Here is a 23,100-nt window from a genome sequence, read left to right as displayed (position 1 = left end):
CAATGGATTACACTTTAAGCAACATTTGCGTAATTGACAGGTGTTGATTAAAAGGCAATACACTAATAAACTACAAAGACACTTATATAATGCAGAGCTACACCAAGGCTGTGTCCATAAGTGTAAAAAAGTGTTCGCCCCTTTAATTGGATACTTTCCTAAATGTAATGGATTCTTCCTTGGCACATGAAACACCTTTCCACCAAGTTTTTCTGTATTCCTGCTGGCAAAAAGATAAACGAACAAACCAAAAACAATACCTTCTTGGTAAAGTTCAAATAATAAAATAGCTAAAATAAAGTAATGTTCACTTCACGCAAAAACACTTCTTTAATTACTATCTTGATGAATGTGTTTGCCTCAGTAGATCTTCACTGGCAACAGGGAAAAGGAAATCCCAGTCCGGAACATCTTCCTAGTCCCAGTGCTCGCCAGATACATCCGAGTTAACCCTCGCTCCTGGTTTCGCAACGGACACATCTGTATGAGAGTGGAGATCCTTGGCTGTCCTATGCCAGGTGACGGGTTTGTATTGACGAATTATTCCTGACATACAAGGGTTAAAACATCAGAAGAATATATGATATGGGACTGGTCATGAAGGGAAGCAATCATGCTCGGAGAAAGACATACATAATGTCAACATAGATGGACGGCATCACTGTTTGAAAAAAAAGAAAATCTGACCAACACTGCTTTGGTTGTGGTTTTGTTTGGAAAAAGCATATACTGCGCTTGGATTGGGTTAGAGAAAGATTGTTTGGTTAAAATATATACTTTTAAATATCTAAGGTAGAGGACCTTGATCATCAAGTGCACAATGGGGCACCTGGTTACAGTTAGCCAAACACAGCAGTCATGGGTTATGGCAGGATGTTGCCTGTTGATAGGAAATGGAAAAAGGTCCAATTTTAAAGTGTCTTAAAGTCTGTATGCGTCATGTTACCAATTTAAAAACTCAATTTTTTTTAATCCGAGCCTCACTAGGGAAAGCAAGGATGTGAGTGTTTGGCAGTTCAACCTCAGCTCCTTTAATAAATCTCTCATCAATGTGTAGCCAAAATACAGACACACAGACCTTTAAGGACAAAGATGTCCCCATGGAAACAACTTAAAACCACATATTTGGATTCCATGGTCCGGAGAGCATAAAAAAAAACATGCATTCTAATCTAAAAGGCTTTATAGAGATCTGGCTTCAAAGTTTTAAGCTATTTTTCAACAGAAGCCCTTTTCTCATGTTTGCCCTTTGTTACACACCCATGCTTTTTATCTAGTTTCCAGCACACATATCGGAGTCTTCGAATACCAAATATAAAATGAACATAAGTAGAGGATAGAGAGCAGGTGCTCAGCGTTTATAGTCTCTACGTACCTTACATGACTGATCCTTCCTTTCCTCTGTACATAAAAATAACTTATCCGCCCGCTTTTATATGTTTTCTTCTTCCCCACAGATCCAAATAATTATTACCACAGACGCAATGAAGTCATAACAACGGACGACTTGGACTTCAGACACCACAGCTACAAAGAAATGAGGCAGGTGAGTCACAGAAAACAAAAGATATCAACCGCCTGCTTATTCAAAGACACACCAGAGCATGAAGCAATAAAACATCTTGTGTGAGTGCGAGCCAACACCAGACAACTTGTGTCCTTTGCAAGAACAAAGCGAAGTGAGCGCTGCCAGCCACATGAAAATGCATTAAGCACGTCCTGGGTTGTGTCATTACTTATTCATATAGTTGTCATGAACAGTAGCCTGTGTGTACCGAGAAGGAGGACAGCTATATTTGTCACTTGCTACAGCGTGACTGAGTGGATGTGAAGGTACAAGTGCTGTGAATTACAATCATATATAATGTAGCAGCTCCCCTGTGGACTACATGTGTCCTAAACTGCTGTTATTATTCACAATAAGACTCCAAATAATGCTCAGAAGGTCTGACTCATTGTTAAGCTTTTGTTCCCATGTGTGACAGAATGGATTTAATGTACCGTTTGTTTATCTCTCTGTCCCTTTGAGGTTAATATACACGTCAGACAGGGTGCCGGCCTCAATAGACCTTCAAAAAGAAAAAAATGACTATTTTTAAACTAAAGCCTTTTCACTCTTGACATTTATTTTCTTCATGCAGGTACCTGTACCCTATATTCCCCTGCCCCACAGCAGTTTAAATAGCTCTGCTCGAACCTCAAGGTTGAAATAGCCCAGTGTGGCTCCTCAAATAAAGTGCATGCCCCATGAGAGGAGTGAAAAGACATCTTTTATATTGCTCAAGGACTGCCTTTTTCTTAGAACACCTCTGCTGGTAATGTTGTAGCCACTGGATGACTGATACTATCAGAGCGTGGACAGTTTAAAGACATTATAAAATAGGTGGGAAAAATGTACTTTTCCACATTCTTTGAATACGAAGATGATATATATAGTTTGCGATTACCCTGGTACAATAAACTTTTCTTTAATAATATAATAATAATAATATATTTTATTTCTATAGCACTTTTCTTGAACCCAAAGACGCTTGGTTTATGTAAAAAGTCACTGCAAGCTAATTAGAACACATTCTATATTGTTCAGTTAGTATGTTTCTGTTAGAAAAAAAATAATTCTACTATGTGAAAATACTGAAGGTAGTGATTATATCAAGAAGCAGGATGTTATACATTGATCCTGGTAAACACAATCCAGGTATATTTACCAGGGGAGTCCTCTGCTTTATTAAATTGGCAGCAAGAATGTAATTGCCAACTTGTAATCCTCTGTTAACAAAACCAGATGTTTGTTTAATGATTTATTTGGTTAGAAAAGTCAAGATTCAGCCCCGATTTAATTAAAACCCCATCACTCTTGACTGTGTAATGACTTCTGCCGCAGCTGGAAGCACGACTAAACACAGATTTCAGCACAGCTTGTTAGTCTCCTTCCAGCTGCACTTCCTCTTTGTGTCTCTCATGCCCACATGGGTAAATGATAGTGGGTGCTATTTTAATCAGCTCCTCCACAAGCCTGTCTTCGTAATTACCTTGACTGCTTTTCCACACAGGCCACCCCCTCTTCATCGGTTAGTGTTATTAAAGAAGATCTGTGACAGAGCACAGTGATATTGGTTTGGAAATTTCATAAGATTAACATGAGATTAATTTTTACAATGTTGTGTTTCCCGAGCATTTTAAATAGAACTACTACAAAATAAAAATACTTGAAAATAAGGTTTTAAGTTTACATTTTTGCACTTTAAAGCGTAATATTCATCACTAAATAAGCAGCAGCCCGAAAAAAATAAATCTGAAATATTATTACTCAGTTTGATTGACAGGAACAGAAAGGCCGACCAGGTGCAATTAAGCCCGCCCATTCTCACTTAATTGACTTGCTTGAACCTGCCTCCTTGTCTCTTACGGATGCTAGCAAACAACAAAAAGGCTTTTGTGTCAGAATTGTTTGGGTAATATTAATTTACTCATGATTGTCCATAAGTAAGGTGCCTGTTTGAAAGGATTAGCAGCAAAATGTTCTTCAAGCCCATGAAAACGAATGAAATATTCCTTGCTTGATGTCCATTAGTTAATGCAAACACTTGATTGCTGATGCTTCATTATTTTCCTCCCACAGCTTATGAAGGTAGTCAATGAAATGTGCCCTAATATCACCCGGATCTATAACATAGGAAAGAGCCACAGTGGCCTCAAGCTGTACGCCATAGAGATTTCTGACAACCCAGGAGAGCATGAAGTTGGTGAGTATAGTGTGCTTTAATTAGGCAGGACTTGATTTAATATAAAATACTAACAACATCAGAAACATCTAAATGCGTTCCTCGGAGTGTTTTCCTCAATGTCGTGTACGTGCCATTGCAGTGATGACATATTTAATCTCCTTCTTTCTCAATCCCCTCCCCCAAATTGCTCCTCTCGTTTTAACCTGTTGACCAGGTGAACCAGAGTTTCGTTACACTGCAGGTTCCCATGGCAACGAGGTGCTAGGACGTGAGCTGCTCCTCCTTCTGATGCAGTTCATGTGTCTGGAGTATCTGTCCGGCAACCAGCGCATACGTCATCTGGTGGAGGAGACCAGAATCCATCTGCTGCCATCCGTCAACCCCGATGGGTACGAGAAAGCCTTTGAAGTGGTAGGTCTGCAGGGCGGCCATTAGTGACCTCATATTAGGGAACAGCCCCATATCTGTTGGCAAGTCTTCTCCCGATTAGAGCACATGTGGTGCGTGCTGGAAAACTGGTTTAAATGATCTGGTGGAAGATATGAACTGCCCTGATGACAAATATGTTGAGTGCCTGTGATGCATTAATATAACAATAAAATACATGTTGTTAGTCTGGTTTTAAATGATCTGCAGGACTACTAGATAAAAGGGCCAATATTTATGAACAGGTAAAGATCAAAAGCAAGCCAGACACTGTTTGGTTGCTTTATAGTCAATGGCTTCATGTCATTCAGTGATTTGTAGATGCACTCTACGAACCGTAACACATTGTCCTTCAAAAGTAAAGACATTTGTTGTACATCAACTTATAAAACCTCACCAGAAAGAAAACATTTTTGCGTTAAGTCCTACTTAGGACATGAGGTTGTGGTGCACTTTAGCCTATTGTGACCGAAATGAGAATTACAGTACAATAAAAAAAGCAAAAAAAGAAGGGTTAACTTGTTAAGTTCTTTGAACGCTTACTCTGGCAAACCATTATTTCCTCTTGTTTTTAAGTTGTACAAACAGGAGTGACAACATTATAATAACCAGATGTTTGGCTTGGTTCAGTTCTTCTTAAATTTACATTTTCCTCACATTTTTCTTTTGCCCAGGGTTCAGAGCTCAGCGGGTGGTCTCTGGGTCGATGGAACAGTAATGGAATAGACATTCACCATAACTTCCCAGATCTCAACTCCATACTGTGGGAAGCCGAGGTTAAGAAGTGGATCCCTCGCAAAATGTTCAACCACCGTGTGCCCATCCCAGAGTGGTACCTGTTCAAAAACGCATCAGTGAGTCTGATAGTTATATTCCATTTTAAACGTATTCAATGTGTATATTTCAGCAACATTATGGGAAAGTCATACAAATATAAGAGTATGGCTTATGGAAATGCCACATCTTTGCCCAAATCTGCAGGCTTCATCATCTGAGAGATGTCTAGCATGACCTTGTTTTGTGTCATATGTGTTATAAAAATATAACTCTTAAAAGTGCTTAATCTTTAATAATGTAATTGCCATTTAGTTTCTAGTGCTTTTTACTTACTTATGTCCTTATCCTTCTAAAAAAGGTTATAAAGCATCCTCACGAGAATACCACCGCTGTCTATTTAGGGAGGAGCGGATGCATTTGTGACGAAGAGGCGGTGAGCTGAAATAGACCCGACGATCTATTAAAAGCTCATCCTCACTTGTGTTTTGACGTTAGCGAGAGCCGCGAGTGAGTCACACAAAGCCTCCAGAATAGCTGCTGCAGCTGCAGAGCTGGGATCCCCATCTGTGCTCAGGAAGCTGTGAAAACTCACCGCGCTCGCTTCACCAGCGCTTTGAGATGGAAGGGCCGCTTTAATTATGAGTCCAAAGAGCAGTGGCATTCCCTTAGATCAATACAAGCCATTGGATGCAGGCTGGTTTGCTGCCTCTTAAAAAAATATGGTTGACTTTTCAGAATAAATCTTAGTGAAATTAGTCTCCAGCGTGTGAACAGCAATTTATTTCAGTGTGAGGGAGTTAATTTAGCAATCACAATACTGACATGATTGCTGGAATTACATTATCCTCCCCTCTCTTGTGTCCCTAATGTAGGTTGCCGTGGAGACAAGGGCTCTGATCGCATGGATGGAGAAGTTGCCCTTTGTGCTTGGAGGAAACATCCAGGGAGGGGAGCTGGTGGTGACCTTCCCTTACGACAAAACTCGCTCCCTGGGGGTGGGCAGGGAGCAGACCCCCACCCCAGATGACCACAGCTTCCGCTGGCTGGCCTTCTCCTACGCCTCCACCCACCGCCTCATGACGGCAGCCAACCAAAGGGTTTGCCACACAGAGGATTTTGCCAAGGAGGACGGCACCATCAACGGAGCGTTGTGGCACACCGCGGCTGGCAGTTAGTGTCCCTAGTTGTCGGGGTCTTTTTCTCTGATCCTTACTTTGTGTTATTCAGGTTTTCTGTGCTCAGCTCTGATCCTTTGAGCTGTAGCTTTGTTTAGCACACATCTGCATATTCAGAACAGAGCTGTTTTTAACTGGAAGCATCATGTAATAATTCAAAGGCATACAAACAAAGGAAACATTTAAAATCCATTTCACTCTTAATTAAAACAACTTTTATCCAATAACCACACACATGTTGGCCTTAGTTCTGTCTGCATGGCCTACAGATGTTTCTCTTTCTTGGCAGGTATGAATGACTTCAGCTATTTGCACACAAACTGCTTTGAGTTGTCGATGTATGTGGGTTGTGACAAATTCCCTCATGAGAGCGAGCTGCCTGAGGAGTGGGAGAACAATCGAGAGTCTCTTCTTGTCTTCATGGAGCAGGTACAGAGGCAAAGCAGCCCCCACAACTCACACAAACACAAGAAAAGCAACAAAAACATACGCTTTTTCATAATTTTGAGTTATTCTAGGAGTATGATAGCGCTTTCAGTTTGTTCCTTTTATTCTTCTCAGTACAATTTTTCGAAAAAAGTTCTGTATAAATACTCTACAAGCTAATTTCGTACTTTCAGCCACTTTGAGAAGACATGCAGGCCTGTTATGTTTTATTCTCTCAGAGGATCGGGCCCATGTTGGGACTTTAATTTAAATATTGAAACAAGATCTGGAATAAATGTTTTTTTAAACATGCCATCTGTTCTGCAAATTGAACATCATCCATTATACACCATACACATCACCACTGCATGTTACATACATCATTTAAAAATATGAAGTAGACTGTGATGGGGTAAACTTGGGGGCAGAATTTACACATGGTTGCATGAGTCGTGCTTTTCATGTGCAGGTGCATCGTGGGATCAAAGGCGTGGTGAGGGATCTGCAAGGTCGCGGAATAGCAAATGCCACCATCTCTGTGGAGGGCATCAGCCACGATATTCGCACAGGTATCATATTTCACCTAATTCAGTAGGATTTAAGCATATGACGATTCATTTTTCGTTATATGCTTGAATCCTAACCAAAAACAATATCTGTTTTGTGGATATTTCTTTTCCTTCATCTCCAAAATGTGTAAGCTTAGTGTTTGCAGCAGAGGCTCGTCACTTTATTCCTCAGGAGTGAGTCACTCTGACATTGCGTTCATATTCCAGGTAAACATAGTATAAACAGCACAAACAAAAGCAGGTGGAGCCGGTTAAAGCCTGACTCACGTCTCAGTCATAGCTCGTGTTGTCGTGGCCTCCTGCTCTGAATTTTACTATTGATTATGAGTCCTCAAGGCAATCTCTGCTGATGCCTAAAAAATGCAGCATCCAGAGCCAAAGTAGTTCTGTACTTAGAGCGTGAAATCGAATGGCCACAATGACATTAGCCTTTATTATTCCTGGAACTCAAAACAAGCCACTGTTTCCTCTTAAAAAAAATATTTTAGGCTATTTTTTTTCAAACAAAAAGTTACCTCTTCAGCTGCTTTGAATGTTCTTTGGGATCCTTAAAAAGAGACATTTGCAAAGCAGTTGTTATTGGAGAACAACTGCTTTGCAAATGTCTCTTTTTAAGGATCCCAAAGAACATTCAAAGCAGCTGTTCTCCCATCTGGATGAATCGATTGTATTGAACAGACTGCCTGGATGCTAATATCTGAAAGATGTTTTGCCAGGCTGAGATATTCATTAGCCCATTAGCATTTCATATGAAGCATTCTGGGAAACAATTAGATTCCCTTTTGCCATGTCAATGTAAGCAATGTGAGCGCAGATGTTCTCATTCATAACACTCCGTTCGATGTCTCACTATGGGATGCGCCTCATCGCGGAGCAAACAGAAGCATCAATCTCATTACGCCAATCCTGATTGGCTGGTGATCTTGACGTCAGCGTCAGGGAATTCACCCCCTATAAGTAGCTTGCGCCACGACGCATGCGTAATTCAAACACCTCTTCTCGCTTCAGAGCACATCTCTATAGTAGCCGGACAAGCTTAACGGTCCACAGACTGAACCCAAATATAACCATTTCGGTCGACGGGCGCTCGCCGGCTACTCCTTCTGCTTTGCAGGAAGACGGTAATACTAACGCCAGTTAGTATTAAATCGGCCTCGCCGTTCTCTTTCCCCCGGAAAGTACGGTAGGTCTGATTTTTTCAAGCTAGCAACACACCTGTTGCTAGCTCACTCCCTCACTATCGACACCACGGTAGCGAGGAAGTTTTTTATTTTCTCTTCCCCACGGAGGAGGAAAGGATTAAAGGAGCATACTGTCACACCAGTCAGTATTCTCCGGGAATAAAAGACCGACACCGTCTTTTTCTCCGGATTAAGGACAGGGTGGTAACACCTTTTTTCTCCCAACTTACCTGTTGAGAGCGGGTCCTCTCCACGCCACGAGGCGAACAAGATGGACGCCTCTCTCCCTCACACCAGAGGAGTCAGGGACTCGGTGGCTCGACTCTGCGGCTGCGGGTTGAAGATCTCGGGCACAGACACACACCAGGTCTGCTCGTCCTGCCTCGGGCTGGAACACGCCCGAGGCGCTATCGACAACCCCGGCTCGTGCGGACATTGTGTCCGCTTCACCGTGAAGAGCCTCCGCCGACGGCTAGCACGCCAAGCTAGCCTGTAGGAGCAGGACCCCCCCATGTCCACTGACCTGCCGGCCGGCAGTCAAGACGCGGGGGCGTCCGCCGCAGAGAGTGAATCCCTCTCCGTGTCGGTCTGGGGCTCATTATCTGCGATGGCTGCAGAACCGGAATCCCGCGCCCTGGCAGGCCGGGACCCGGTGACGGCAAGACACGCGGGAACGGGACCCCACGCTTTACCGAGCTGGGGCTCCCGGTTAGACCTCACCATGGTCTCACCCACGGAGGATGTCCTCGAGCTGGACTACGATGAGGACGAAGAGGACGCCTCGGTGTTCCTCCTGTCCGAGTCGGATGAACATGAAGAGGACATCTTCATGTCATCGGCTCAGGCTGCAAAGCCTGGAGTGAGGGCTGCTCTCCCGGGCGATAGCACACCAGCTTCGCCCTGTCTGAGCATGGACCTGCAGGCCGTGTGTAAACGCGCCGCGGCCAGACTCGACATCCCGTGGCCTGAAATGGCCAAGGAGACCTCCAGGTCCCGCTACGAAGGGAAACATTTTCCCCAAGCAGCGCGGACGAAGAGGCAACTCCTTCCGGTCTTCCCGGAGATGTTGGATGAGGTGTCGGTCTCGTGGAGAGACCGGCCCTTCAGCAACAAGGTCCCAATCCAGGGTACCTCCTCCCTAGACTGTGACGGAATGGAGAAGCTCGGCCTGCTCCGCATACCGCCCACGGAACCGCTGGTAGCGGCCCACCTCCTACCGAGGATGGGCCCGTCACCAAGTAGGAACCCCACGCTGCCAGCAAAGTCGGACCGATTTCAGTCGACAATGACTGAACGGTCCTACAAAGCCACAGCCTTGTCCGCCAGGGCCCTGAATGTGTCCTCGCTGCTAACCGCTTACCAAGCGGAGCTCTGCGAGGACCTGTCGGGTAACCCGGGGGCAGCCACTCTGGACGAGATGGCAGTGGTCACGGACATTTGTCTCTGTGTCCAACGCTGCGCCGTCCAGGCCACGGGCAAGGCAATGGGGATCTTGGTGGTGCAGGAAAGAGCGAGATGGCTCAACCTCACAACCTCCCAGACCGGGAAAAGGAGGATGTGCTGGATATGCCCATCGTTCCCGAGGGAATTTTCGGCTCCGCTCTCGCCTCCATGCAAAGGAGGTTTGAGTCGAAAAAGAAGGAGGACGAGGCACTCCACCTCTGCCTCCCTCGAAGGGTCCAGCCGCTGCCTTCGCAGCAGCAGTCCTTCGCCCAAGCTGCCTCGAACCCTGCTCGATTTAAAGCACCGAAGACGCAGAAGTCGCAGCCCGCCCCGAGTCCCCAGCCCAGGCTGGAGACGAGGGCTAGCTGGCCTAGAAAATCTCCGGTTCCGGCTGCAGCTCAGGCGCAGCCAACCCAGAATTTCGGCCAGCAGTCGAGGAAGAAGAAGCGAGCGGCGTGACAGCCCCTCCTTCTCCCCTCTGTGACAGAGCTGGAAGTCCACGGTTCCCCAGCTCTAAATGTGTTCCCGCCGCCTCGAGAGATGCCTCAAAACCATCCTCAAGTCCGCACAAACACATGTCACACATTTGTTGATTTTTCTGTCATAAAACATTTGCCGCTGACGCATCCAGGCATCAGGCCGAGGGCGCAGCTCAATAAAATGAAAAGAAAAACAATAAAACCAATAAACAGCCCGTCAACTGTTCTCCTTCTGAGAGCAGCTACGGCATCTCTCAAAAGGCGGATTACAGGCGGGTCTGTGAAGGCACCACCGCCACGCACATGCGCAGTGCCGGCTGGGGCTTTAAAGGCACCACCGTCACGCGCATGCGCAGTGCCGGCTGGGGTTGTGAAGGCACCACCGTCATGCGCATGCGCAGTGTCGGTGGGGATTGTCGAAAAGGGGCACCACTGTGTTCAGACACTAGAGGGCCCCATAACACAACAAATAGAGACTCAGAGGGGAAGAGGCGTGACATCTCCACTGCTCCACATGCTCCACTGGAGCATGCAGTGGAAGATGCTCACATCATCTGCTTGGGTTTTCAAGACAGTAACACAGGGCTACAGACTCCAATTCGCTGTCACCCCCCCCTCGCTTCTCGGGCATTCTGCATTCGCAGGCCCGAGGAGAGTCAGCCCATATTCTGGAGAGAGAGATTCTCTCACTCCTAGAAAAGAGGGCTATATCTATTGTACCCGCCGAGCAGAGTCAGGGCGGCTTCTATTCCAAGTACTTCCTCGTTCCCAAACGGGGAGGGAACGGAATTCGGCCAATACTTGATTTGAGGGCTCTGAACAAATATCTAAAAAGATATAAGTTCAGAATGCTCACTCACACATCTCTGCTGCGGCTCGTGCGACAAGACGACTGGTTTACATCAGTCGACCTGAAAGATGCGTATTTTCACATCCCAGTATATTACCCACACAGGAAATATCTGAGATTCGCATTTCAGGGGATCTGTTATGAATACAGAGTACTCCCCTTCGGTCTGTCTCTCAGTCCAAGGGTGTTTGTACGATGTACGGAAGCCGCGATAGCCCCGTTAAGACAACAGGGTATTCGCCTGGCGACCTACCTGGACGACTGGCTGCTTCTCGCACAGTCGGAGCAGGAGGCTGTTACGCAGACAAATGTCCTCGTAAAGCACCTGCTCAACCTGGGTTTCATAATAAACACAGAGAAGAGCATGTTGTGCCCCGCGCAGACTATACTCTTCCTGGGTTTACGCCTGAACTCGGTGCCCTTTTCAGCTCGCTTGTCAGCGGAAAGAGTGAAAGCTTTCAGAGCTTGTCTCGCTCTTTTCCAGCTGCGCAAACATGTTCTCTTCAGATCATGCCTGCGATTGCTGGGGCTCATGGCGTCAGCCATCCTGGTCGTACGACTGGGACGCTTACACATGAGGGAGTTTCAGCGCTGATTGGCCGCCCTAAAACTGAGTGATGGTTACTGTGAAATGCGTAATGGCACTGCGCCACTGGCTGCACCTGACAATTCTAGTACGAGGTGTGCCTATGGGTGCTGTCCTTTCACGGAAAGTGGTCACCACGGACGCATGTCTGACAGGTTGGGGAGGTATTTATGAAGGTCGCCCGGTGAGGGGTCTCTGGAGCAGAGACCTCCAGCGGGCGCACATAAATTACCTGGAGCTTTTAGCGGTGTTTCTCACCCTAAAACGCTTTCTGCCTTTCCTCAGGGGACATCACGTCCTCGTGAGGACAGACAATACGACCACAATATTGTATATTAACCGCCAAGGGGGTTTGCGTTCTCTCCAGTTACACACACTGGCGCGCAAACTGATCCTATGGAGCGGTAGACGTCTCCTCTCTCTGAGAGCGACGCACGTACCGGGAGTGATGAACCTCGGGGCAGATCTACTGTCCAGAGGTATACCACTTTATGCAGACTGGACTCTACATCCAAGGATTGTGAGCCAGCTGTGGGTGCGTTACGGCAGAGCCGCGGTGGATCTGTTCGCATCGAAAGACAACGCTCAGTGTCAGCTGTTCTTTTCGATGCGCGATCTAAATGCACCGTTAGGCGTGGATGCACTCGCGCACGATTGGCCCCCGGGCCTTCTGTACGCGTTCCCACCCCTGGCTCTGATACCCCCAACTCTGGCCAGAATGAGAGAGCAACGCCACACACTTATCCTGATAGCTCCGCACTGGCCAGCTATGTACTGGCTAGCGGAGATATATCAGCTGCTGTGCGGGCAGCCATGGCAGCTCCCACTATGCAAGGACATACTGTCCCAAGCGGGAAGGGGGACGATCTTTCACCCACACCCAGAGCGCTTGGCTCTATGGGCCTGGCCCGTGAGTGGTACAATCTGAATACAGTGTGACATGAAGCTGACCCTGGCAGCTGCCAAGCAGCCAGTGGCACTCATGCACTATCTGTACAGTCTTCATGCACTCAGTTCGCCCCAGGGCAAACAGAGTGTGGTTGAAGCCCAACCCTGCCTTTATCTTAAGGCGGTTGATTCAGGTACCACATTTGACATTGAGGCATCCTCCCCGCCACTGTATTCCTCCGGGGAACAGCGGCCGGATTTGCCGTGTCTAGCCCGTGCTGTACGCACGTACAGGGACAGATCAAGGGTGCTTCGTCATAATGACCAACCCCTTGTGTCCTGGGCTAACCCTTATAAGGGCAAGCCTGTTACTAAGCAATGGCTCTCCCACTGGTTTGTGGAAGCAATTGCTTTGGGGCCCATACGAGTCAGAGTTCGCAGGCACCCTCGGGTCCGCGAGCTCTTTCGACTCAGGGTCTGGCTGCATCCTGGGCTCTGTCCAGGATGTCTCCCATCCAAGACATTGGTCCAGCGGCGAGCTGGTCCTCGCCGCTGACTTTTGTCCGCCTCTTAACAGGCTGGACGTTCTGCTCCCAGTGTGACTCAAGCAGTGCTGGGCACCTGGTTGAGTCAGAGCTCTACCTGTTAAGTTCTGGTTGGTTTGGTGATTTTCGAGATAAGCTCGTCTGACAATACGGGAGCTACAATTTCCCATAGTGAGACATCGAACGGAGTGTTATGAATGAGAACTATAGGTTACTTACGTAACCCCAGTTCTCAGAGTAACATGAAGTGAGATGTCTCACCAGACGGCCCTCCTTGCTATGGTGAAGCGAGAAGAGGTGCTTATTTTGAATGACGCGTGCGTCGTGGCGCAAGCTACTTATAGGGGGTGAATTCCCTGACGCTGACGTCAAGATCACCAGCCAATCAGGATTGGCGTAATGAGATTGATGCTTCTGTTTGTTCCGCGATGAGGCGCATCCCATAGTGAGACATCTCACTTCATGTTACTCTGAGAACTGGGGTTACGTAAGTAACCTATAGTTTTCTTGTAACTATTTGAATGGGCAGCAGAGACAGACCTGCCGTCATATTTCATCCTTCTCAATGTCTGTTCATATGTGTTAGCGTGTTCGTATGACCTGAAGGAAGTGACACTGTCGTTGTTGAGTGTGTAAAAGGCTGAAAAGACAAGCGAGCCCATGTTCCCATGTCACATATACACAGTGTTCAGCAGAGAGAGAAAACCAGAATATCCAACATTACAAAGCAGAGCTATTTTTAATACAGAACAACGGCTTCTCACAAGCAGAACCAGAGAACTCTCTCATTTTTATTTTTGGCTTCATATGAATGCTTGCTTTTTCAGCTGCTTAGCAGGCTCTTTATATTCTGCTTTCTAGGACAAGATTTGCATTTTGCTGCTATTGCACAAATAATGTGTTAAACTAATATCCTTTTTGTGATTCAACTCTTATTCAATGATTACATGGTCCCTCAGGTAAACGCTTAATGAAACTACAATAATATAATTGTTGTTCACCTGAGAGAAAAGTGATTATTGCTCATGTTGGGCCGACACATTACTGCCCATGCGATAATCTTTATTATGAAGCATTATCAAGCATTTACATTTTAAAGGGTAACATTACACCCGTCATCACAGCGCTAACTCTCTCGGTGTAAATTGCATGGGAAATACCGCGAGACTGCTACACACTGAGCTGTGCGGAAAACGTGGAGTGGATCACAGTTTACTGCGGACCCTACAGAAATCCAGCGTTTCATCTACAGTCAAAATAGAACTATTTAATGCACAATCCCTTTCAAACAAATCGGCATTCATACAAGACCACATCATGGACAAGGGAATAGACTTTATGTGCCTCACAGAAACGTGGCAACAGCCAGAGGTTTACTGTGCCCTAAATGAAGCCTGTCCCCCTGGCTACAGCTACCTGGAAAAATCTTGCAGCACTGGTCGTAGTGGCGGATTAGCAATAATACACAGAAAATAACTGGAACTGTCCACCCTGCCTCTGCCTGTACTATCCTCATTTGAATGCCTTGGATTTAAATGTAAACCCCCCCTCTCACTGACAATACTTCTCATCTACCGGCCACCCAAACCCAACTCTGCCTTCATCCCAGAGATCCACGATCTTCTCAGTACACTCTGCGCTACCTCTGCCAACATTATAATACTAGGAGACATCAATATTCACGTTGACACCCCCTCCTGTCACTATGCAGCCGAGTTCCTACACCTTCTGGACTGCCTAAACCTAACACAATATGTTGATGTCCCCACACACACTAGGGGACACACACTGTACCTTGTAATCACAAACTCTGCCCCCATTAGTAAACTATCAGTTTACGATCTAGGTGTGTCGGATCACAAGGCCATCTCAATGGAGCTGCCACTGCTGCTACCCCACACCAAACCCAAGCGTCAAATCCGTTTCAGAAATCTGAAAAACATCAACCCGGACACCATGACCTTGGATCTCCAGCATCTCTCCACAATAACTCCTACATCAGTAAATGAATCTGTGGATTTTTAATCAACAATAGCCCTGGCAACTCCAAGCTACTTTTTTCCACCATAAACCATCTCCTCAAACCTCAGACTCCGCTACACAAAGACACCACAGAGGAGCAGTGTGATAATTTCATCACATTTTTCAGGAAAAAGGTAGAGACCATCCGCTCTCTCCTCTCAAATTCCGCTGCTCTGCTAGTCCTGACCATCAACCCCCAGCCTGGACCGACCCAGCCTCTTTGCTGCTTCACTAACATCTCGCAGCATGAAGTTGAGGCCATCATCAAAAAGATGAAACCATCCACCTGTGCCCTGGACCCCTTTCCCACAGCTTTGGTTAAATCGAACATTGGTGCCATAAGTCCGCTGATCACTTCAGTGATAAACCAGTCCATCCAGTGTGGTCATGTTCCACCACCATTAAAAGCTGCTGTCATCAAACCACTCCTCAAAAAACTTGAGACCCTGAAGTCCTAGCCAATTACAGACCCATCTCCAACCTGCCATTCCTATCCAAGGTACTGGAGAAAGTAGTTGCCATTCAGATCCAGGAACATCTAACACTGTTCCACACAAATTCCAGTCTGGTTTTCGCCAGGGCCACAGTACAGAAACTGCCTTAGTCAGGGTGACCAATGACCTGCTGATGACAGCTGACACCGGATCTCCATCTCTCCTCATCCTCCTGGATCTAACTGCAGCATTTTATACCGTCGACCATGACATCCTACTCCACCGTCTTCACACTACAATTGGACTCTCTGACTCTGCCTTAAACTGGTTCACCTCCTATCTCACCGGGAGGACTGAGCACGTCACCTTGAGAGCGGCTAAATCAAGAACTCACTCTGTGACTTGCGGTGTCCCCCAAGGATCAGTCCTCGGCCCCACCCTTTTCACCATATACATATCCCCCCTTGGTCGTGTCATCAGCCGGCATGGAATATCTTTCCATTGCTATGCTGATGACACACAGCTCTACATCAGAGCAAACCTAACCCCCTCTGCACCTCTGCTATCATCCACAATAACCACATGCCTGGAGGAGATAAAGGTGTGGATGGACTTTCTCCAGCTAAACAGCTCCAAGACTGAAGCCATTCTTATTGGCACTCCACATCAGGTCCGTTCATCCGCCATCACCAGCATCACCTTCTCCGGTCAGAACATTCCACTCTCACCTACGGTTACCAATCTGGGAGTTAAAATGGATCCTCACCTGACCTTTGAGGCCCACATCAAGCAAATATGCAAGACCTCTTTCTACCACCTGAGAAATATTGCGAAACTCCGCCCCACACTCAGTCTGCCAGATGCTGAAAAGCTTGTCCACGCCTTTGTTTCCTCCAGGCTGGACTACTGTAACGCACTTCTCATTGGGATTCCTAGCAAGAACATCCAGAAGGTGCAATACATCCAAAACACCGCTGCTAGGATCCTGATGAGAGTGCGGAAGTACGAACACATCACACCGATCCTCAAATCACTGCACTGGCTCCCTGTCTCACTCAGGATTGACTACAAAATCACCCTCTTCACTCATCAGTGCATATATGGAAATGCTCCCTCCTACATCAAGGAATTGCTCACCCCACAAACCTCCACGAGGAACCTACGTTCAGTAAAGGCAAACCTCCTCATCCCACCAAGGACAAAACTGAAGACCATGGGAGACCGAGCCTTCTGCTCCGCTGCTCCGAGACTGTGGAATGCCCTCCCAAACCAGCTGAGGACACCACAGACTGTGGAGGCTTTCAAAAAAGGCCTAAAAACGCATCTTAAATAAATAAAAAAAATATATATTATTATTACATGTTAGACGCTTTTATCCAAAGCGACTTACATACTCAATACTGTCCCCACAGGAGCAATTTAGGGTAAAGTGTCTTGTCCAGGAACACAACGACATGCTAACTGCAGTGGGGTTTGAACCTGTGCTTCCCTGATCCGAACACCAACGCACTATTCCACTGCGCCACAGATTCCCGTCACCTTAAAGGTCCCCTATTATACTGTTTTTCAACAATATATTATAGGTCTCAGATATATACAAAACATGTATCTGAAGTGTTTGGCTCCAAATACCAAACAAATCATTGTAGCATCCCATAATCCCCTCTGTTTCAGCCCTGTTTCAAAAGTGCTGATTCTTTGTCTTTTACTTTAAATTAAAATAAGGTGTTTCAGGTGATAAGGTGGGGGGGGGGGTTACCTTGGTTGCTTATTGGCTAATGGTTACACAAGCCAAAACATCGTTATGACATCGTAAAGTAGCCAAAATCTGATCAGCTCATTTTCAGACAGGTTTTTATAGAAATGGATCAGGACAAAAAGTGAGAGAATCTTTTTCCTGCAACTTTCAGAATCTCTTTACACAGAGGGGACACATGTTTAAAAGACATGAAAAAGTGGATTTTGCATAATAGGTGACCTTTAAATTCAGTGTGGCAAACTAGATGTTAGTTTGAGCATGCAATACCCCGACACAGCAGTGCAAGAGTGCAGAAATAATTATTTGTCTGTGTGTTCACAGCTTCTGATGGCGATTACTGGCGTTTGCTGAACCCCGGGGAGTACAGGGTCACAGCCAGGGCCGAGGGCTACAGCCTCAGCAGCAAGAAGTGTGAGGTGGGCTACGAGATGGGCGCCACCACCTGCAACTTCTTCATTGGCCGCACAAATCTGTCACGGATCAAAGAAATAATGGAGAGATTCAACAAGCAGCCAATCAGAGTGCCCGCCAGGCAGCTCCAAACTCGCAGGTCCAGAGAGAGCCGCATGGAAACACAATGACTGTTTGAGGAAGAATTAAAAACAACATCTGCTCCGATCAGACTGGGGTCAACTTCAAGGGTTGGACCTCTTTCATATACCTCTGAAATGTTGTCAGTGGAGTTAGAGTTGAAGAATAACAATGTGGATTAATTTAAACAGGATGCTTCATTTTCCCTTTTTTGGGGGGCTTTCAATTTATTATAATACTATAAATATCACCTTGACCATCATGAAATCAACCATAAATGACAGTATATTAGCACACCTCTTAAGCCCCAGTGACCCTTCGGTGGGTCCGAAACCACAACATCTGCAAGCAATAGTGTCTGAGGGCTTCTTAAGATTTAATAAACTATGAATGTTTCATATCCATGTAACGGGAAGAAACTCAACTAACTGATGGTTTGTTTGTTTTTTAGCAAAAAAAAACACAAGGCTCACTTTGAGCCTCTGAATTAGCCCTGAGTGAAAAAATGCTAACGCCGTTAGCACAGAACTCACGGTATAACACCCTTATTACTTATCGTAACTGCACATCCAACATATCGATTAGCATCGTGAGAATACACAGAATCGATAGGTATCTATATCATCACTCCATGATCAGAACTCGCGACATTAGAAACAAAAACAGATATCACAACACGTGGCATTAGGTAGCAAACACGGCAATATTGTCTTACCTTTGTTGTTGTCTGATCAAAAGTTGTCTTCAATGGCATTAAAACGATAAAAACGCTGCTGAAGGTTAATCCATAGGTTAATCCAATGTGTCTGTGTCACTTTGAAATGATTTCTGATAATCCATCAGCAATAAACCTACTTTTAAGTTTTCAGAGTGTAAGATAGGTTTCGCTTTTGGCAAACTGCATGCGCATAGCCCCCACTTCTTCATGGTAACGTTGGTGTGTATGTGGAAACCCCCCTTCGATTATATTGGCTCTAACGGTTCCAAAGAGATGTCAATCATCAAAATCGACCAATGGGTTCCAGAGAAACGGCAAAAACGCCCATTTCGACCCAAATGACCAGAGGTGGAGTTTTTTTTGCTAAACCTCTCTAAAAAGGTCAAATGTCACTTTTTTTGCATCAACCTTGATACAGGGTACTTATTATATGTTTTACTTTGGATTACTAAATCTTTTAGTCCACTAACCCATCATCCAAGGGTAGTTTTCACTATAAGTACAAAATAAGTTTTGGACGGACACTATGATTTACAGTTTTTTACTATGTTCAATCTGAATTTTCTTTCAAATAAAAAACATCTATATTGCTCTGACTCTTCTACATCCAACTCACATGTTTATCATTACTTTGAGAAAAAAGATTATTAATTTTCCCCTTTTAGAAGTGTACTTATAGTCATTTGTTCTGGAAATGTCATTTTCGAGCCTGAGACCTGAAAAACAGGCTTGGGGCTTAACAGGTTAGAAGGTATTTTTCTAAATAACGATGAGGAATTTGCTTCTAATTTTAACCACTGTAAGGAATGGCCGTGACTGTCATTATGTACATACTTATTAACTTATGTAACTCAGTTATGTAAACTATTACGAAAAGCTTTAATTACCTGCACTTTTTTGTCCTCTAAAAGGAACTTTGTGGACTCAGTGACCTGTTGTGTGTCATTGATTCGTTTTTTTTATACACTTTGCTTTTGGCAAGTTATTAAATAAAGACCATGTTGGCACAAATGGAAATTGCTCATCTGCAAGTGTGTGGATTTCATTCATGTTAGGCACTCATCAAATGATCAGCTTAATGCAGTTCAGAAGGGTTGGTTACGCTTTATTTAATGGTTCCATCATTAGAAAGAAATACATTTAAAATGTAGGGGAAAAGTTTAATGAAAAAAACTGTAATTTGCAAAGAATTACAGTCAAAACAGTGTTAAATGTGTGTGTTGTGCCTTTATTGTTTAGAAATATGTAAAATAAGAGGTATAAAAAGTTAAGAGTAATGTTTCCGAACACAATAAAAGAGAAAATGTACTACTAGTGATAAATAAATAAATCTCTGATTAAGAAAATTAGTAGTACAGTGGTTTAGTACAGAAGTACATTTTAAAAGGTAACAATGTTAAACATATGAACATTATAATTTCCAAAAATATTGTATAACATTTAAATTGAACAAAGAGGGTAGAAATATAATTTAAAAAATGAAATATAATATATTCAAGCCAACACTTGTACATGAACAGTAATAGGTCTGGAGCCTTTGTGCAAAATAACCATGTTATTAAAAAGTTATAGCATTTGCAGCAGAGAGTAATTATCAAAATGAAATCTGATTCAACAGCCACTTCTGCTTGATTGAACAGCCCTAATGGAAAATAAACGTAATTTCATCCCAAGGTATAATCACTGTTAAGTTCAAGCATCCCCTCATTCGATTTCTGCAGTAGTGAGACTGTATCTTGGGAGTTTTTGAGGTGGAAAGGCTCTAATTATCAGAGCTCTGTCGGGGCTTTTACGGATCACTGGTCTATTCCGACAACAACACCAGCCTTCCTTTTCTCTGGACAGTATGCAATTATAGGAAGACATCAACCTATTATGTTCTCCTAGAAAGGTTATTGAACACACACCTGTCACCACGTCACATCCCCGGAGAGTGTAGGACATATCCCAGAGTGTAAATGTTACTTTTGACAGCTCTCTACCAAAATCAGTGACTTTTAATATACAAATGTATATGTAAGTTAAACAGATGATGGGGTGTCACATAAAAAATGGTTTAATGCATATTAAACATTTAAAAGTTCATATTTTGTCAGGCTAAACTTCACTGACTCATTAGCTGCCCAATAACTAATATTAATCATTATATGTATCTTAATCCCATCAATTTGTATCTGTTATATAATGTCAATGTATGGATTTTATTTTTGATATTCTATCTCTCATTAGTAAAATAAAACTACCATTACAATTATAGACAGTTAATTTATTTGTTAGTGGGTAAACTTACAAAATCAGCAAGTGATCAAATACTTATTTCCTTACCTTTACAGTATATACAATGGAAGATAATCACATAAATGGTCAAGTTAACTCGCTGTAATAAAGTAAAAGGAGTGGGAGTTCCCAGGAAATCAATGGGGATCAGCATCTCTGTTTGGCCTGAAGTCTCCACTCTTTACATGCTGCATAAATGTTGACTTGAATTCCAGGTGGGCGAGGAGAACCGCAGATTCAAATCAAAAACAGAGCCAGGTCAACCGTCTCTAGAAAGCTGTAGAGCTAAAAGGAGAAGCACAATAGATACAAAAATCTAGGAGACTGCTGTTTATTTCCTGTGACAAATAGAGTTTCTCTGTGGTGCAGAGAAGAGATCTGTTCAACAATGGCTAAATTATCATATGTGAGAGGTTTTCCAATTCAAAAAGTGTCCGAAACAGAAAGTTAGAAAACACAAATACACCAGATTATACTTTAAGGACTCATTTTTGATGACCTAATAACTATTAATTTACCAAAAAAACAGGAATGACCATTACAAAAAGAGTGATGGTCATTTATAATCTTCTTGTAAGACCAATTGAGTTCCCATATGGACAGCAGATAATCCCAGGGGAGTGAAGGTGGGTGTGGATGGTGGTGAGGGGGAAGGGTTGTACAGTGTGCAGGGTGTGCAGTGTAGCCCCTGTGGCCTGCAGCTGTGATAACGTGCAGATGTGTGGGAAGACCCAGGCACCAGCTGACCTCGCCAGAAGTTGAAAGGCCAATGCTTCTTCAGAAGTCAGTCCAGCCTTTGAAGTGTTAAGAGTGCCGGCCTGGATATCACAGGAGCGAGTGGCCATGCAGCGTTGGTAAACCGGCTCTTAACCTCTCTCCCCCCCCCCCACCCTGCTCGGGAGCCTCTCACACAGATTAGACTGCTGGCTTCATGGACATCAAAGACGACAACCAGACCAGCAAAAAAGAGGGATGGTGATTGAACATTTTGTTAATTATTGATTCATTTTCCAAGTCTGGACACGTACTTTGTTAAGTTTGCACAATTGGAATAGTATGCTTATTCTCTTCAATATCTGCCTGCTATGTGAATCTCAAAGTCAAAGTCAACTTTATTGTCAATCTTTCAGTTTGTGTGTACAGACAGAGAGATCGAAATATCGTTTCCCACAATCCCAAATACAAAAACATATATATATATAAAAATATGTATGCAAATATGTATATCCCTACACAATCAAAGACAAATGTATACCTGCACACATTAAGACCTAAATACAAGCACAACAATCAATATATACAAAAATAACAGTCACTTCAATATCTGTTTGTTTGATAAAACAGATACTCATTTAGTTGGAATGCTGATACAGCATTCCAACTATCTGTTATGCTGCGCACGAAATTCTTTATTATTCCGCCGGGTTATTTTGCACCTCTTCTTCTCCCACATTCCACATCGCAGAAACTCCGTTCAAACATCAAAACGTTCAGCTCGGTCGGGAATCGATGGCTATTACTTATATCATTCATAACTTTCATAATTCCAGTGATACATCCCATAATTCATCACATTTTTAACATGAAAGTCAATGGAGAAACTCTTCAGGTTTTCTTCGGAAGTTTTTCCTTGTACGATGTGAGGGTCTAAGGACAGAGGGTGTCGTATTGTCATACTGATATTTTGTACAAACTGTGAAGTCCACTGAGACAAATGTAACATTTGTGATATTGGGTTATATAAATAAACATTGATTGATTGATTGATTCAGACTTGAAAAATCTTCATGCGACTTCAACTGCTAACTGTTCCTTCATACTTTCACTCAGAAACCTCATTCCAACTTTAAAATGTTACACATCTTTCTGACATTATTCGTGTAACACAACTTTTAAATCTGATTCGTACTTTTAGAGATATTAAACATTGTTCAGACCTTGGTAAAGAAGCCTTCTTCAGATTTTAGAGTGCGTGATGTCACAGCTAGAGTGGAGGACAGATATAATTTTGCTTTCATATTTTCTTTTAAACCTGCCATAATTCCCAAACCCTACATTCCTGAGACATAATTTTTCATGAGAAACGTAGGAAAACATCTCGTAGCTTGAAAAAAAATAATAATAAGCAAAATAATTAAACAAAATGCCTCTTGAGGGCATGAAGTGACAAAGACTTTCAACATGTCTCCATTAAACCCATTGTAAGTTCAGCCTCATCTTTCCCTACCACAGCAGCCGCACACCTTTAGTTAATCTGCCAAAAAGGCCACATTATGAACCAGAAAG

At 44.1% G+C, this 23,100-nt stretch overlaps 1 protein-coding gene across 1 annotated transcript in view; it reads left to right on the top strand.

Moving 5' to 3' along the window:
* Window positions 1-18,198, top strand: part of cpxm2 (carboxypeptidase X (M14 family), member 2) — a 36,000-nt gene extending 17,802 nt beyond the window's left edge. The window contains exons 6-14 of the mRNA XM_034214294.1: window positions 368-518; window positions 1,458-1,546; window positions 3,623-3,746; window positions 3,943-4,139; window positions 4,829-5,008; window positions 5,804-6,101; window positions 6,396-6,535; window positions 7,002-7,101; window positions 17,610-18,198. Coding sequence (XP_034070185.1) covers window positions 368-518; window positions 1,458-1,546; window positions 3,623-3,746; window positions 3,943-4,139; window positions 4,829-5,008; window positions 5,804-6,101; window positions 6,396-6,535; window positions 7,002-7,101; window positions 17,610-17,869 — 1,539 coding nt within the window. The 3' untranslated portion in view covers window positions 17,870-18,198. The remainder of the gene's footprint in view (window positions 1-367; window positions 519-1,457; window positions 1,547-3,622; window positions 3,747-3,942; window positions 4,140-4,828; window positions 5,009-5,803; window positions 6,102-6,395; window positions 6,536-7,001; window positions 7,102-17,609) is intronic.
* Window positions 18,199-23,100: the final 4,902 nt, after the last annotated feature.

Source organism: Gymnodraco acuticeps, unplaced genomic scaffold (genome assembly GCF_902827175.1).
Source record: "Gymnodraco acuticeps unplaced genomic scaffold, fGymAcu1.1, whole genome shotgun sequence".
In the NCBI taxonomy this organism is placed as follows: Eukaryota; Metazoa; Chordata; class Actinopteri; order Perciformes; family Bathydraconidae; genus Gymnodraco; species Gymnodraco acuticeps.
The sequence above is the reverse complement of the archived record's forward strand: the minus strand, read 5'-3'. Positions and strand labels throughout refer to the sequence as shown.